Genomic DNA, 16,017 nt, shown 5'->3' with positions numbered 1-16,017 from the left:
AAAATGTCATTGCCTTGTACTTGCCGATGTCATGTTCATTAAAGCTGTCTATCTACCTTTACACGCAATCTAAAGTCAGTTTGTTAAGAAAAATATGTAGTGAACATAAATTAAGCTTATGTGTTAAATATCTCATCCATTCAATCACTAGTAACAGAAACACATATGACAGGGACGAATGTCCTAAAAAGGTCATCAATTGTGCCATGCAATGTATTCTGTGAACCAAAAAGGAATGTTTTTTATTTTCTTTCTTTTTTAAATAACATATTTACAATTGAAATCGTGTGATTAGTGGGGAATAGGTAGCGGGCCGGCCAGTGAATAGTGAAAATCTGAACATAATTAAAACCAATTGAAATACATTGGAAGGGAATAAATGTTATTTTATTCAATGTAATACTTAAAAATAATCAGCTGATTATTTGTTAATTTGTATTTGTTTTGTTTTGTGTTTTTTTTTTTGCCAAAAATTGGCATCGTCCAAAAAGCAACTATGTTGGTTAGGCCTTAATTTTGTCACGAAAACTCTAAATACGCCAATGCTGAAATAATAAATTTTTCTCTATGGATTTTTTTTTTTATTTTAAAGAAAAAAATTTAAAGGTAATTGAGAATAAAGTCTTGGTGATGGATAGCAGTGTAGCTGCTGTGGCTTTAAAAAACAGACTTCTACTAAATATATTTATGACCATCAAGAGCAATGTTTATCTAAAATGAATAGCAGTATTTGGAAAAAAAACAGACATTTTATCATCTCAAAAAATGCACCTTTTCATCACCATCACCTTTTCAAAACCTTTCATCTTTTTTTTTCCCGATAGCTTGGGGGAATGTAGGCATATATATAGAGCTTCAATCAATCAATCAATCATTTTTGCGCAGAATGAGAAAAGTTAATAAAAACAAATCTATTGATCAAAGAAAACTTGACGAACGGCACTTCAGGTGTAATCAGAAAATCTACGCTGACAGTCGACTGCCGTTGCTGTCAAGGCAAACTCAAACTCACACGCGAGCTCTGTCAATGCGGGGAATTTCTCGAGAAGTGTTTTCTTGTGAAAATCCCTGTAGTATAGGATTCCCCGTAGTGCCGGATTTGCTTGTGTTTGAAGATCGCTACTCGGGGGGCTTTTTGATCTAACTCCATAAATGATGCTCGCCTGCAGTACAGAAAGGGGAGATTTGGAGTCATCACAGTCAGGTACAGTGGGTGATCGGTGATGGGAGGCGAAACGATGCAAGGTCCTGACATCCACATCTCATTAAACAGATGTGATCTGAGGCCGGTGCCACAGCGGAGCGCCGACGGATAGGCAGCTACATCAAAGCAGCCGGTGGTCTGGATTCAGGAGGAGATGGAGCCATTGTGGGATCAAAGTGTCAGGTGGGGTGGGCGGCTGTAGTACCCTATAGAAATGTAATCATATGACACCCACTGCTACAGAGACGGGTTTCACGCTCTCGCCCTCTGTTCTTGCCACCGCTCCCAGTGTAACTTCAATCATACGCGCGCTCTGTGCTATATGACACTGACAGTCGGCTCATCATCTCCAAAGAATCAAAGCTGTGTGCTTGTGTGTTCTGGTTTGTATTAAGGGTGCATTTATGTGTCTATGTGAAACCGCATAGTGCGGTTTCAAATCCGTGTACAGGCATGCCAAGTCGCTAGGTGGCAGTAATGTCGCAAATTCTGTCCAATTAGAAAGAACGTCCGCCTCTAACGTGTCCAATCAGAAAGAACCTCCGCCTCTGACATCACCAGTATCCGCCTCTTTGGTGGGAAAAAAAGTAGCGCGATTACGCAGATCTCCGTTTAAGCTGGTTACAGGCAACCACGAAAACGGAAGCTTGGGAACATTTCCACTTTGGCCGGATGTTTTGAAACATTCGGCTTTGATGAAAAAAAATAAAATAAAAAGCCGGCCATGTATAGCAAATAGGGCAAACCGGAGACGTTTACTACCCGTTTGCCGGCTACGTTAAGACAAGGCCTTCAGCTAGGTTCACACTGTAGCCTAGAGTGACACAATTCCGAACTTTTCGTCACTCTCCGACCTGTATCTGATCTTTTGGGGGCAATGCAAATAACATGGATTGTATTTTTCCAAATGCGACCCAGGCCACTTGCGTCTGTGGTACTAAATTCCATACATATCCGATCTTTTGACATGCGACTTCAGTCTGAACGGCCAGGTCGCATTCATGTGACTCGAACATAACAACGCCACAATTATGTGCTTAAAAAGCTGGAGCCATCTTGGACAAAAACACAACATTGGCGGAACGTGACGGAGAAGTCTGAAAATATTCTGACGGAGAGAGAACAAAGTGTATTGTGTATGTGAAAGGACGTCAACGTAAACCTACTAAGGAGTGCCAGCGACGTCAATTGACAACTACTTTTTTTGTTAAAGTTGAATGGGCGTAGAAAAGGTTTTGGCAGATCTGGTTTGATATATGCTCTAGATCACTATGGTCAGTGACATGTAGGCTGAATAAAAGTGAACTTGCGTAGAAGGTAACCACAAAGCATGAACTTTTTAAACGAAAGAACCCCGGATCCATTGACACAGTGTCAAGTGAAAACTACGAGGTAAGCCGACTATCTTCTATACTATAGAACGTAGAATATGTAGATTTGCTTTACTTAGCTACACATACATTTGTTTCTGTATGACTTTTTGAGTAGCTAATTCGATGCTATCATGCTCATTTTTGCTTCATTGATGTTAAAGCAATGATTAAAATGGAGAGGATATAAAAAAAACGGTTATGATCCAGTTGATTGTAGTTCGAGTGATAAGGTATTGATGGATGTGTTGTGTAAAAAACACAAAAGCTTATTAAGTGACCGTTATCGGCCTTTAAAATTCTGATTGTAAAAAATCTAATAAAAAGAATTGCATTCGATTGAAAAAAAAGGTGGTATTTTAAAGGTATTTTAAAAAAAAGATTTATAGTAACTAGAATAAAATGTTACTTTTACAAAAAGTTATTTATTTACAAGTATGAAGTTATGTTTGGTTAAAACAAATATACAATTGGAATAAAAACAAAGCTTTTTCTTCAGAAAAAAATGTAATGTGATCAGGAAAAAAAACTAGTTAAAACAAACACAAAATAGTTTTTTTTTTTTTTTTTTTTAGAAAAAAAACGATGCAACGTTCAGTGATAATTATTTTAAAATTGAAACCGTTTTTAAATATGCTGATAATGTATAAAGCAAAGTCAATCTAAATTAGGAGATACAAATTTTTCATTGGCTAGTGAGAAGATGCAAAGCTGTAGCAGAGGCTAAGGTGGCAAAAAGAAGACCAAAGGGTCGTACTGCAGAAGTGACCAGCGCATAGTTAACCTCAAGGGCAGGGACAATAGCAGGAAGAGACCACAGGGTGGGGGGGCAACCGGTCACCCTGACCCCCTCACCCCTCCCTGGATGTTGTTCCGCTGCCCACCAACATTCGAAGGATGTGGGGAACCGTGAAGGATGTCGAGTGGAGCGCAGGGAGAAGAAGAAGTCAAAAATCAAGCGTTTTGGGAGATGGAGTCAGAATGGTGGCAAGAGAAACATGAAAGAAACGCTATAAGCAACAGTAAAGGCTGCCAGTGGAATGTGACTGACAGCTGGCAGACGCACTGCCACAAAGAGTCCAACCCAGGTGAGCCTCCCACCTCCCGAGGTCCATTTCCTGACCCAAGTTATGCTCTGCTGCACGTACACGTCCAGACACAGGGGCCAGGCAGTCTGCGACACATCTCAGTTTCGGGCTGCCGCTTTGTTCCTCGGCCAGAAAGCGGATATGTCCTCAATGACTGCTCTCACCTAACCTTCCCTTTCTGCTGCCTTTCATTCTTTTAAGACATTGTAATAGTCTCCCTGACAGAGCAGTACAACAACATGGCTCATTCCTAAGGCGCAAAAAACAAAACAAAACAAAAAACTGCAGCAGTAGGTTTGAGTGGTCGTTTGGAATTGCAGGTCATGTTGTCCTTAGCGTGGGTTTGTGTGAAATTTCCAGGCAACAGTTTTCATATGGTCTTGGGCCAACTAAGCATTCTTCCTCTAAACCACTATGCTGCCATATAAAACAAAAAATGCATATTTGTAGATGACCAACAAGTATTATTCGGCTCTAGTCAAAGATGAAAATTTGAATATAATAATAGAAAGAAATGAGATTCAATCAACAGTGAGCATAACGGAATGCTATGGAAAAACTGTGAGTTGGTCAGGATGCATATTTGAACTCACAAACCCAATATTACGATGATTGTATTGTTTGAGTTTGACACTTCTTCTCCAAGTCCTATCAGTACCAGGAAATTTCACATATATTAGGGAAAAAATTCTGCTGGCGCAAATCCCCTTTTTTCAGTAATTAATATTATCTAATGTCAACTATCGACCACCAGTGTAAACCTTTTTTCAGTAATTAATATTATCTAATGTCAACTATCGACCGCCAGTGTAAAACACCGTAGGGACATTTATACAGACATTGCCTAGTTGCTGAGTGTGTATGGGACAGGTATGGTACCTCTATTTGCATGAGGGTAAAATGAGGGTAGGCCACATTTACTAATTTTTTAAAAGTGTATCTGGATAACTTGCGCACTGCTTTTAGTTTTCCAGTTATGATTCATGGGATATTGCGAAAAGTGAAGGAAGAGAAGACCAAGAATCCATAGCTCTAATGTTGGCGCACGTGAGGTCACCCCATCTTTCTTGTCGGTCCTACATGAATAACTGGAAATGGTGTTCTTGGCTCGTGATCTATACAATGAGGAAGTCATCCTTAACAGTGCAAGCGGGTCAGTCTTGGCTCAAAATGCTCCCATGATGACACAGCGGCAGGGAGTGGAAGTGGAAAGGGCTCAAAAAGAAGGGAAGGAAGAGAGGGTGACATTGCTGGACACTCCGGCCAAACTCAAATCACCTCTGGTAAACACAATGCTATGTGTCTGTTGATAGCAACACATCTGCAAAAGTAGTTTTACACATTGGGTATATTTGTTGACACTATTTTCAGGAAAGTATTATAGTGAAAATCTACTTGCAGGAAAATACACAACATTTACACAGTAGGCTGATAATTTTTTTTTTCAAGAATTTGAGTCAGTCAAATACTTTAAATTGTGGGCTTGCGTCATATATATATATATTATATATTATATATATATATATATATATATATATATATATATATATATATATATATATAAATATACATATTATATATAAATATACATATATAAATACACATATACATTGTGTATATATATATATATATATACATATATATACATATATATATATATATATATATATATATATATATATATATATATATATATATATACATACATTTATACATACATATATTTTATCTATACATAAAAAGGGTATCCTGCATTATATTGCACTTCACGTTATATTAAAATATAGACAGCTATATTTTTGAATTTTTACTTGTATATTGTTTGTACTTAATGAGCAAAAGTGTTTTCTAAACTAAAAGAAGGCAAAGTTATGTTTAAAGGGGGGTTCAATCTGTGACTCAAATCCGTCCTCTGCTCCCAATAATAGGTTGGACGACTAGTTTGTAAACAATGTGTACACTTATGGAACGAAAACTGGGAGCGGTACGAGAGTGTGAGCCATTCAATACAGGAGCAGGATGGGACGGCAGTCGCTTTCAGCGAAACAGGACAGGATGGTTGTGTTCTCGGATTTGGGGCAGGGTGGGGGGTGGGCTTCTGTGGGATGGGGACAAGAGTGCAAAACCATTCCTATCACCCTTTACTCCAGAGGCACATGAGCAACATATGTAGTCTGATTTTTCTAATTATAGCTTGAGTAAAATTAAAACTTTTATTTCGTTCTATAAACTACTGGCTATATAATATTAACTTTAAATACATCTACTGTCATTAAGAATTTTTTTTTTTTTTTTTTGGGGGGGGGGGGGGGTCTCATTTTTGTTCTATTGACAACGTATATGTGTTTAAAGGGAAAATAAATTGCGAAAAATATACCCTGTTAAATGGAGGATGTTAATGATGCAAACACAAAATAAAACCACCAGGAGGCAGTAATGCAATTTGCAGCAACTTGCACCGCAGTTTTACAATGAGCCACGAGATGTCACCAGAGGAACATTTATAGACTAGAGGCTTGCTTGTTATTTTTCACCATTCAATAACCAGAAGGTACTGTTAAGCAACAGCAGAAGGGTTCTAATTTTTGCACTGTTTACTTGCTATATGCTTGGGATTAGAAAATGAATTATTCAATCTCTTCTAAGAAGAAGGAAAAAAATGGGCCTGTAACTTACAGAACACAGATGGGGCAGGAACTTCTCTATGTCGTTTAAGCCTATGCTGTCGTCTTCCTCAAACTTGTTTTTGCTCATTCTGAAACAGGAGAAAAAAAAAATCATGGGTCCCATCAGGGATGGCATCAAGGAACAATATGAAACCATTGTTTTCCACGCAAAATGGCAGATCATACCCCTCTCGGTCAATATGTGGCAGGTGCTTTGGCATAGCTCTTGTGTGTTTCCTGTGGAAGTGACTGAAGTCAAGCTTCTCTGGCTGCATATCCCAACCTGCACCTCTGCAACATGCAGACAAACATTACTTTTTTAAAACCCTCACTAGTGGAAGGGGATGGGGACTGGGTCAGCCTGCAAAAAAATGCATTCAAAAGATTTCCATTGAAATGCATGGGTAGATTTTTTTTTTTAAAGGCTGATAAATGTGTTTTCAATGAAAAACAACCATACACCCACAAAATTATTAAAAACAATTCAAAATTCGAAAGAATGCAAAATATTTTTCTTAAAAAAAGAAAGAAAAAGCAACTGCAATATTCCAGGCTAAGTTGTCGCAACCATTCAGTTGAAAATCTTCTGTAAAACAAAAATTGACATTATAAAAAAAAGGAAGATTTTGTATTCAGAACACCAAACTGCAATTTTCCATCCTGTTTTTGTTTTCTGTAAACAGCATTATATTGGTGGACAATCTTGAGCAGCACAATTTCAAACTTTTGGGGTAGTAATAGAGACATAAAAGAGAACAAGATTGTGTATAAAGCCCCAATTACACTGCCTGTAACATCTGCTACTGTTATACTTTTTCATACTATTCAATATAAAAATAATTGACAAGGAATTTTGAAAGAAAGTTTGCTTTTGACGCTATACAGTAATGCAAAGCACATACCCTCGGGAGTCCATGGTGTTAGCCGCCCAAATGTCTGTGCCCAAAATATCAAAGGACGCATCTTTGTTTCCATTCTACAATTCAGACAGTAGAAAGAGAAAAAAAACATTAATATAGCATGCATCCTCATTGTGACATATGAGAAACACAGACATGACATGATTTGAACTGGCACCTTGGCAGAACTTTTGAACTGGTTGTTTCGTCCCCTGCTGCCAGATCGAGAGCCAGACCCCGGTCTCGATCCGGAACTGGGCCTTGAGCCTGAACTGCCATTACTGCTGTGCTCCCATTCATCCTGCAGACAGACAAGAAAAAAAAAGTTTATTTTTCATCCTTCTGAGAGATAGGGTCCACTCCAACTTTACAGAATATGCACTTACTGGCTTGGAGGAACTCCTCCCCTGAGAGGATGTCCAGCTACCATCTTTGTAGACATTGCACTCATCCGTCCACTGGAAGAGAGAAACAAAACAAAGGATCAATTTTTGGAATAACTAACCAACTGCTGCTTTGCAAATTAGACATCTATTCAATTACTAGTAGCACAAACACATGACAAGAACTATTGTCCTCATAACTTAATCGATTGTGCCACACAACGCATTCTGTGAGCTCAAAAGTAAAGTGTTTTTTTTTTTTATATTTACTGTGATCTTTGGTATTCAGGGGAAATAGATACCAGGCCAGCTTCTGTATAGTGAAAATATGCATTTACTTGAAATGCATTGTGAGAAAATAAATGTGATTATAATTTTTCAAATTAATCCATTGATTGTTAGTCAGAATTTTTCTCTCAAAAATGTGCATCGGCTTACAAGAACCCATATCAGTCAAGTCCTTCTTATTATTATGATTAAATAATGGTATTACAAATAAATACAAAATGAAAAGTAGCCCAGTAAAAATGGACCTTTGATGTATAAGGTCATGCCGTAAAAGGCAGTGAGTGAGTTCAAATAAAACTATTTTATACACTCTGAACTGTTTTTAATACCTCATATATGACTGATTTGGTCCATATGCCACTTTTAAAAATCCCATGCGTACTCTTAAACATGAAGGTTTGTACAACCCTCAACTAAACCGCGCCTATGCCGTTCATCTATGAAATAAGGAACTAACCTGTGGCACCTTCCCGCCATCATCCAGATCTAGATCGCCGTCAACCTTGTCTCCCAGCAGCCCTTGCACCTGGTACTCCAGCACGTAGCTGTCGATGAAGCGCTCCAGTTCCTCGATCTCCTGCGAGCGCGTGCTGCCGGCCTCGGATGACGCTGACGCCACTGATGAGCTCTCCATGACAACCGAGGAGGAGGCGGGTGGGCGGTAAGGAGAGGTAGGGGGATAGGAAAGTGACCTATGTGAGGAAAGATTGTGAGAGTAGAGTCAGCATCAATTCATCAGGATATCATATTTGCTATAAGCTTATCTCACCTCATGATCTGAAAACAACGCATCACATGACTGCTGTCAACGAGCATCCAGACATAAACCATCTTTTCACACCAGCCTTGACAGGTTTGATATTTAAACTAAATCCAAACCATCACAGGCTCCTCCGCTACAGTCAACATCTTCGACTGCCTCTCTGTTTGCTTTTCCACCTCATTTACCCGCCACGTCTCCCGCCCTCTTGTCGGGGTTGTTGTGTGCCAACACCTGACCCCCTGGCCCTCGCCGCTAAGCTCCTTTACATCACAGCTTTGATCAGCGGCCATGCAAAGAGGATTTGTCCCCAAGGAGCATGTTGAGCGCTCTCGACCGATGCTTGCCGATTTGCTGGGGAGTCCTCGGCTTTTGTCTGGCTATAGGTGGCAACGAAGACTAGCATACTGTATGTTTGATAATATTTCAAACTACGTAGCAGAAGTGTTTCTGTTAAAAACAGAGCAAGGGCCAAAAAGTCTCACATTACTGGGGCACGGACTATGTGAATGACTTGTGCAGTGGCAAAAAGTACGCTGGCCCTTATGAGTGGGGTCAGCTCCAGGTTATGATGGAATTTTGAAACGTAGGTATAAAATGCTGAATACAAAAGGCTTTCTTTGTTATGTCGCGATACAGCTGAAAGTGTATCAGAGACTTTTCATCTTTCAATCAGACAACAGATTTTATTGGCCTCTCATTCTGCACTTTTCTATTTTTTTTTTGTTAGCACACAAAAACATTAAAGTATTAACATTTCACCCCCTTAAATCCTACAAAAAAAAAAGATTTTTGCTATTTTAAATTACTAAAGGACAAAGTATACCAAACCAGTTTAATGTTCTGCAAATACAATGTTCACTCATTTATGAGGGTTATGTTCCCAAATATGCCTGCGATAAGTGAAATCTGTGAGGTAGAAATGTATTTTTTCCCCTGTGATTAGGTTTACTCATTTGTTTATTTGTTTAGGATTTTACTTTTTTTCATTCATTATGTCCTTTCATTTTATTATTTTGTTTGTTTTTGCTGATTGTACTACTGTATGCCTTCAGATGTTTTGTATTCATTCCTTTATTCCTTTATCATTTATAATACATGTTTTTTGTCGTTTTTATGTTTATTATGACTTTTCATTTAATATGACTATTTGTTTTTTCTCATCAATTTAAAAATGATAACATAAAAAATAAACAATTAAAAATTACTACAATGCAGGGGCTTATGCTAAGAACAAAACCCTATATACAGGTGTATATATATATATATATATATATATATATATATATATATATATATATATATATATATATATATATATATATATATATATATATATATATATATATAAAATTTATTATTAATAATATTTGAAGACTGTAAAACCCCTTCCTATACACGTACGGTAAAACTCCTCTACAATGAAACCTGCTTGTGCAAACAAATCCTCCAGTGTGGGGAAAAAAAAAATCCATGCATTGAAGGCTTTCCCTCTTCCTTTCTTCCTCATACAACGAAAAATTCCCTGTTGCATAATATGAAATGTTTTTTTCTGCATTTGTGTTGCATTGAAATTCACTATGGCAAAAACAAGTCTGCAGAAAAGGTCGAGCTGGATTTATACTTGACGTGGTGGCACGCGTTTTGCAGCACTTTTGCACTTTATACTTGGAGCTTTGCCTCGCAGTCAGACAATATTCTGCCATGCTATATGTCGCAGGAAATGGGGTCTACAGCATACAAACACACACAAAAAAAAGTCCATAAAACAGCAAGGCCAAAAAAGGTGAACCATGTGAACAATGTTATTTCCATTTTTACTACTGTAGTAACATGAGGGTGAAAATGTGTTACATTATTTATGTGTGCAACTGTTGTGAATTGTCCAGTTAACGGTCATTGCAATTTTATCCTGCCAAAAACAAAACATATCCTACTCAAGAATCAATGTACCACCACTAAATATCAATCTATCACATGATTAATAGTGTTTGCAGGTATGCAGTCCAACAACATGGTTGGTGTGCAGCCAGATTCTATCATGTAAACACACTGCATACTGGAGACATCAAAATGATAATGGCTAAAACACTAACTAATGCACAATAAATACGTGCTCAACATCATAGTCGCAGCATGTAAACATTGCGACCATACATTTATGCTCGATGATTAGCCTGGTCATTAGTTTTGTGCAGACTTGACATTTTTATTGAGTGTATTTGCAGCCTAGTCAAATGTCCTTGACAAGTAGGCTACAATAAGTGCCGCAGGAACATACTGCTGCCGATTGATATTGACCCATCCATTAAATCGGATTTGCAAAATTTACCACAAACTGTGTGGTCTTCTTTTAGCTTCGTACCGCAAAACAACTCTGAGACTTGTCTGGTATCCTTTAGACGCCCGCGGTTACACAACAAGCAGACATAAAGAAGCAATAAGCCTGGAGCTAAAACAGTGGGAATGCAAGTCAGGTTTCCCACCACATACAGTGAAGGCGGCTAATACATCTAATCTGGTCTACTACAGAATGACTGGCTTAACAATCTCACACAGCAGGGTTACACCGAATTTGGCGTATTCTATTTCCGAGATCAGGCTCACTACTAGGGTTGTGGCTGTTTATCCAACAGCAACAACCTGCATCCATTTGCATAGTAACTGAAGATAGTAAATTATTATATCTTATTTTTAGGTTGATTTTTTGATTAAAGGGGAAGTGAACCTTAAATTGTTGTTTTTTTTTTTACAGAAATATGTTTTCATATTGCTCCATACAAACACAGTATTCAACGTTCATGATCATACTGAGTTGTTTATGAGCAAGATACTGAATACCCAGGTCCTCCTCATACTATGTCATCATTAGGTAAATGAATACAGTGTAAAGCGCTTTTATTACCTAAGGTAGAAAAGCACTTTATAAGTGAAAGGCCATTTAAAATGTTTTTACTAAAGTTGGTCATTCACAATTACCGTACAAGGAAATACTCTTATGTTGTTTGGTCGTTTGCATTTATGACATTATTTTGGAGCTAAAATATGCACCGTATGTGAAGGTGAAGTCTCAGTTATAGGTGCTATTCCTGTATTAAACACACACACAAGATGCAACGTATAATTAAGCGCTAGCCTAAAACATGTGGTAGCACGCATGCACGTTGGCTTATAGTTTTTAAAATAAGGCAGCAAGAGCAAAACTGAGTTTGGTTGTACTTTAAAGTGCTCACAAGTATGTACAACGTAATCAAGTTATCTTTTATCATTACAGGCTCAGAAAACCATCCAAGTACTCGTCTTCTGTATCTGATATGAAGAAATGGGCAAGTTCTGCATCTAATACGCCATGTTCCCTCTCGTCAATGTCTGAGTCCGTCTTGTTGCCGTGCGGCTCCTCAGAAACGATGATGGCCATCCATTAGCACAGCATCCAAGCACAATAGTAAAAGCTGACTTTGTATGGCCTGTTGTGCATATTGCTTCAGTGCTCGTCCCTTTCTTTTCTACAGTGTGGCTCAGGGTTAGGGTTAGGGGTAACCCTAAACTTTGGGATGTTGAAAGTGAGAGGCACCTCGTCCATGATGATTGGGCTGGATCTTTTTGTCTTCAACATTTTTGCTGCAGTAAGAGTGGAAGATGGCCAGCTTAACCTTATACTCTGGCAGAGGTTGCTTCACCACAGTATTTCTTGCCGGATGAATAATGGCGCAGGTTCATTACACGAAAGCACCAAGACGGACCTCGCCTGACTCATTCATCAGACATTAGTCATACACCATATATTATATATATATATATATATATATATATATATATATATATATATATATATATATATATATATATATATATATATGTACATGCATGAGTGAATTAACATAGGTTTGCATTGCCCGCCATACAGCAAATTTGCCTTACGAGCCCAACCACGGAACGAATTAATCTCGTAAACTGGAGGCCCACTGTATCTCCGGAGGCTGCCATGTTTGTTATAGCTACGGACAATAATAAATAGAGCACCTCCAGCTGTAAGTAATAAAAAAAACTGTCAAATCTTAAACAGTGCCCCTTTAACGCCAAACTAATGGGAGCCCTCAGCTTGTTTTTTGCTTCACACTGATGGGCCTTTCTGACAGGGCGTCAAAGAAGTCTGTTTCTTACTCTTTTCGCGTGGAGCTAAAGTACAGCAGGTTAGGTTGTGTGTTGCTTGCATAACAAAGTGAACTAGAGGAATGATGTTACAACAAAAGTGGAAACTTTCAGCTAACAATCATAAGTAACACATCTTTGAGATGTTTTTAACAGGAGAGAATGAACTGAATTCATAAAGAGGTAAAGAGCAGCTAGCGTTAACCACAGAGTGGTAAAAAGCAGGGCATACACACGCATACATATATATATATATATATATATATATATATATATATATACATATATACATATATATACATATATATATATATATATATATATATATATATATATATATATATATATATATATATATGTATATGTGTGTGTGTATGTATGCGTGTGCGTGCGTGTGTGTGTTAAAAAAAAAGCCCATAAAAAAAAAAAGCCCAGATGATAGTGTTGTGTGGGAAGAGGCTGTTTGTGTATGGGGGTGCTTGCGTACATTTATGTACACAATAGTCCATTGTCTCCCAGCGGGACAGTGATGACCTGATGGAATAGCATTGCGCATGTACAACTCTTGACATGTACAGCAATAGCATTGCGCATGTACAACTCTTGACATGTACAGCACACCCCAAAACACTAAAGCTGTGAAAAAGAAAAAAAAAAGATGTGTTTCAAAAGTACTAAGTTTACCTTGTTTTTAACCTTAGCATTGTGGTTTTGGTTTGGTTACATAACAACACCACAAATAAACGCCAGAGACAAAAGAGAAGGCCCTAATTAATAAAACTACAAAAAGTTAAAATGTATCAATGCAAGGCAACTATGTTAATTCAAGCTGCAACATAAGCCTGGCATCTACCTGCCTTTTTATTTTACACAGAATTCAGTCAAGTTAGATACAGAAAAGTACACGTGGGTCATTTGAACTGTTCACATTCTCTCATTTCCAGCTGCTCTTTTGACCTTTGAAGACAGAGGCTGACTGAGTAAACTGATCAATACGGAGCAGAACTCAATCTAGGCCTAAACAGTGCTAGCTGACAGATGCATTATATTAAGTGCAACTACAGCGAATTATCTCAAGATGAAGACAACGGCAAACATGGGTGTCCCTAAGTAAGCAATGGAAATACAATTAATCTCTTTCAGTGTCTAACTGTTGCAAAAACATGAAAAAAAAGTTAACCATTATTTCAGTCTCTGAACACTGACCACTAGAGTACTAACACTTCAAGTACTTTTGACGTAACATATACAAATTAATTGAACACAAGGACAAAAAAAAAAAAACTGCAACAAAGGGCTTTTGTTTGGATGCATAATATATTTCCCTTGTGTGCAAATTGCCACAATATAGTGACGACTCCCAAGAAATTATTCCCAATTATGATTTGAAGTATGTATTTCTAAACATGTTCCAAGTTACATATAGCCTATACCAGTGGTTCTGAACAACTTTTTTTTGTTTTTTTTACTGACATACCACCTGTGAAAATTGTTCTTATGGGCCACGTACCCCCTAACCAGTGCAAAGCATGACATTATAAAGAAGACACTATAACACAATTTAACAATATGGTTATTCATGTCCCAATTAATTTGCTCTAATTTGAACGTACTTTCTGTCCTGGAATTGGAAAGAAATACTCGAAGTGCCTTCGTGTATCCCCTGGGATACTCATCCAACTTTTTTGAGAACTGCGGTCATTGACAAAATACATGGAATAATTTTAAATGCATACGCTGCCATGATGAAAGCTCATTTTTGAGGAACCATAAATATGTGAAAAACAAAACACTGAGCCATGCAGTGTAGATCCAGAATGTATGGTGAGGGTCTCAAATAGGAGTCATGCTGTCACACGTACACATTCCATTCGATTCTGTTCGTACAAGAATCCAAGGTATGTTTCAAGCATGTGAGGCAATATTTTTAGATAGATTTTGCAGATGATTTGAAAGGGTCATGTAGTGTGTGATTTAGAGCACGAGATTGAATCATCCTCGACATTGTTAATCCAGTCACATTGATGTTTAATAACGTTGCTAAAAGCAAATAGAAAAACACTTGTCATCCAAACAAACCCTGTCAGTATCCTTGTCTTTTCTCTACCATAACCACGCCCATATTGCCTGGGACGCTACATCCGTTAGCCATGAGCTTTGGCATCGCACAACACACATCATCATCATCATCAACAACAACAAAATACATTACATTATGAACAACAATACAAGTGTCCACGCGCGGAGGTAAAACACACGCCCGAGTGAGTCAACACAACAATGCTGACCTGACGCCAACTTTGAGGCTAACCGGTCGGCTATGCTAACAACCGCAAGACAAAAAAGAGCACACATTATGGACTTAAATCCTCATCATTAGCCAGACATAAAAATGTCATAGCATAAGGAGACTGCAAGAAGATGACATTTAACACGCCAACCTTGTTATGTGTGTTTGTTAGCAATGGAAACGCACACATCCGCCGGCTTATAATGAGATTAATGCTCACCCGAATGTGTCTCCGAAACCCGGGTTCACCTCCTTCTCGTGTCAAACCTGCCGCATCGTGTATGTTCGTTTGGGGGGGAAAGGAGGGGGAAAGTGACTGTGTAAAGAAAGGATCGGGTTAGCTTCGGAGTTGCCGACAGCGGGAGAGAAAAAAGCGTAGGGGGCGAAAGGGAATGCAGGAATGTGACGTCTAGTCCGGTTTGCTGGCAGCGTTGACACGTGCAAGCCGGAGGGGGGTGCATCATGGGAAATGTAGTCAATAAATAACACCGGCGTCTCAGAGAAGAGCGAACACTGAACAGGAAATTTCAGGATATTTTAGGACTTTTGTGTTCAAAGAAAAATAACTATAGTTTTAGTTTTTGTTGAGTTTAGTTGAGAGCTTTTTGAGTTCAGCTCGAAAAAATGGGAGCAAAAACAAATATGGTGCGTTTCAGTCGTTGCTCAGTAAAAGAAAGCAAAGGGCACAAATGAAATCCACTTTTGAGACAAAAACGGGATATACATTTGCTAATACATTACTAATTGAATTAAATTATCTATAAAATCTTACTTTTCTTATCTCACTACTGACGAACAGGTACAGAGATGTCGGCAAAAAAACATAATAATGTTATTAATTTGTACACATTTAATGGAAATTATTCATAAATTAAATGAATTAAAATAACCCCGAAAAGAAAACTGGACGAACAATA

General features: G+C 38.1%; 1 protein-coding gene across 2 annotated transcripts in view; it reads right to left on the bottom strand.

Annotated features, from left to right (window-relative positions):
• Nucleotides 1–15,482, bottom strand: part of ctif (CBP80/20-dependent translation initiation factor) — a 45,334-nt gene extending 29,852 nt beyond the window's left edge. Inside the window, exons 1-7 of one of the 2 annotated variants that reach the window (XM_088435666.1) lie at nt 15,321–15,482; nt 8,356–8,590; nt 7,614–7,685; nt 7,406–7,528; nt 7,231–7,304; nt 6,515–6,619; nt 6,339–6,417 (exon numbers count right to left, since the gene is read on the bottom strand). In XM_088435666.1, coding sequence (XP_088291792.1) covers nt 6,339–6,417; nt 6,515–6,619; nt 7,231–7,304; nt 7,406–7,528; nt 7,614–7,685; nt 8,356–8,532 — 630 coding nt within the window. In that variant the 5' untranslated portion in view covers nt 8,533–8,590; nt 15,321–15,482. Of the gene's footprint in view, nt 1–6,338; nt 6,418–6,514; nt 6,620–7,230; nt 7,305–7,405; nt 7,529–7,613; nt 7,686–8,355; nt 8,591–8,667; nt 8,821–15,320 lie in introns of those variants that run through there. The other variant, XM_088435665.1, reaches the window with a different exon arrangement.
• Between the last annotated feature and the right edge of the window lie 535 nt (nt 15,483–16,017).

The sequence above is a fragment of the Hippichthys cyanospilos genome, chromosome 15 (genome assembly GCF_059441005.1).
Source record: "Hippichthys cyanospilos isolate Australia breed blue-spotted pipefish chromosome 15, RoL_Hcya_1.0, whole genome shotgun sequence".
Taxonomy (NCBI): Eukaryota; Metazoa; Chordata; class Actinopteri; order Syngnathiformes; family Syngnathidae; genus Hippichthys; species Hippichthys cyanospilos.
The sequence above is the reverse complement of the archived record's forward strand: the minus strand, read 5'-3'. Positions and strand labels throughout refer to the sequence as shown.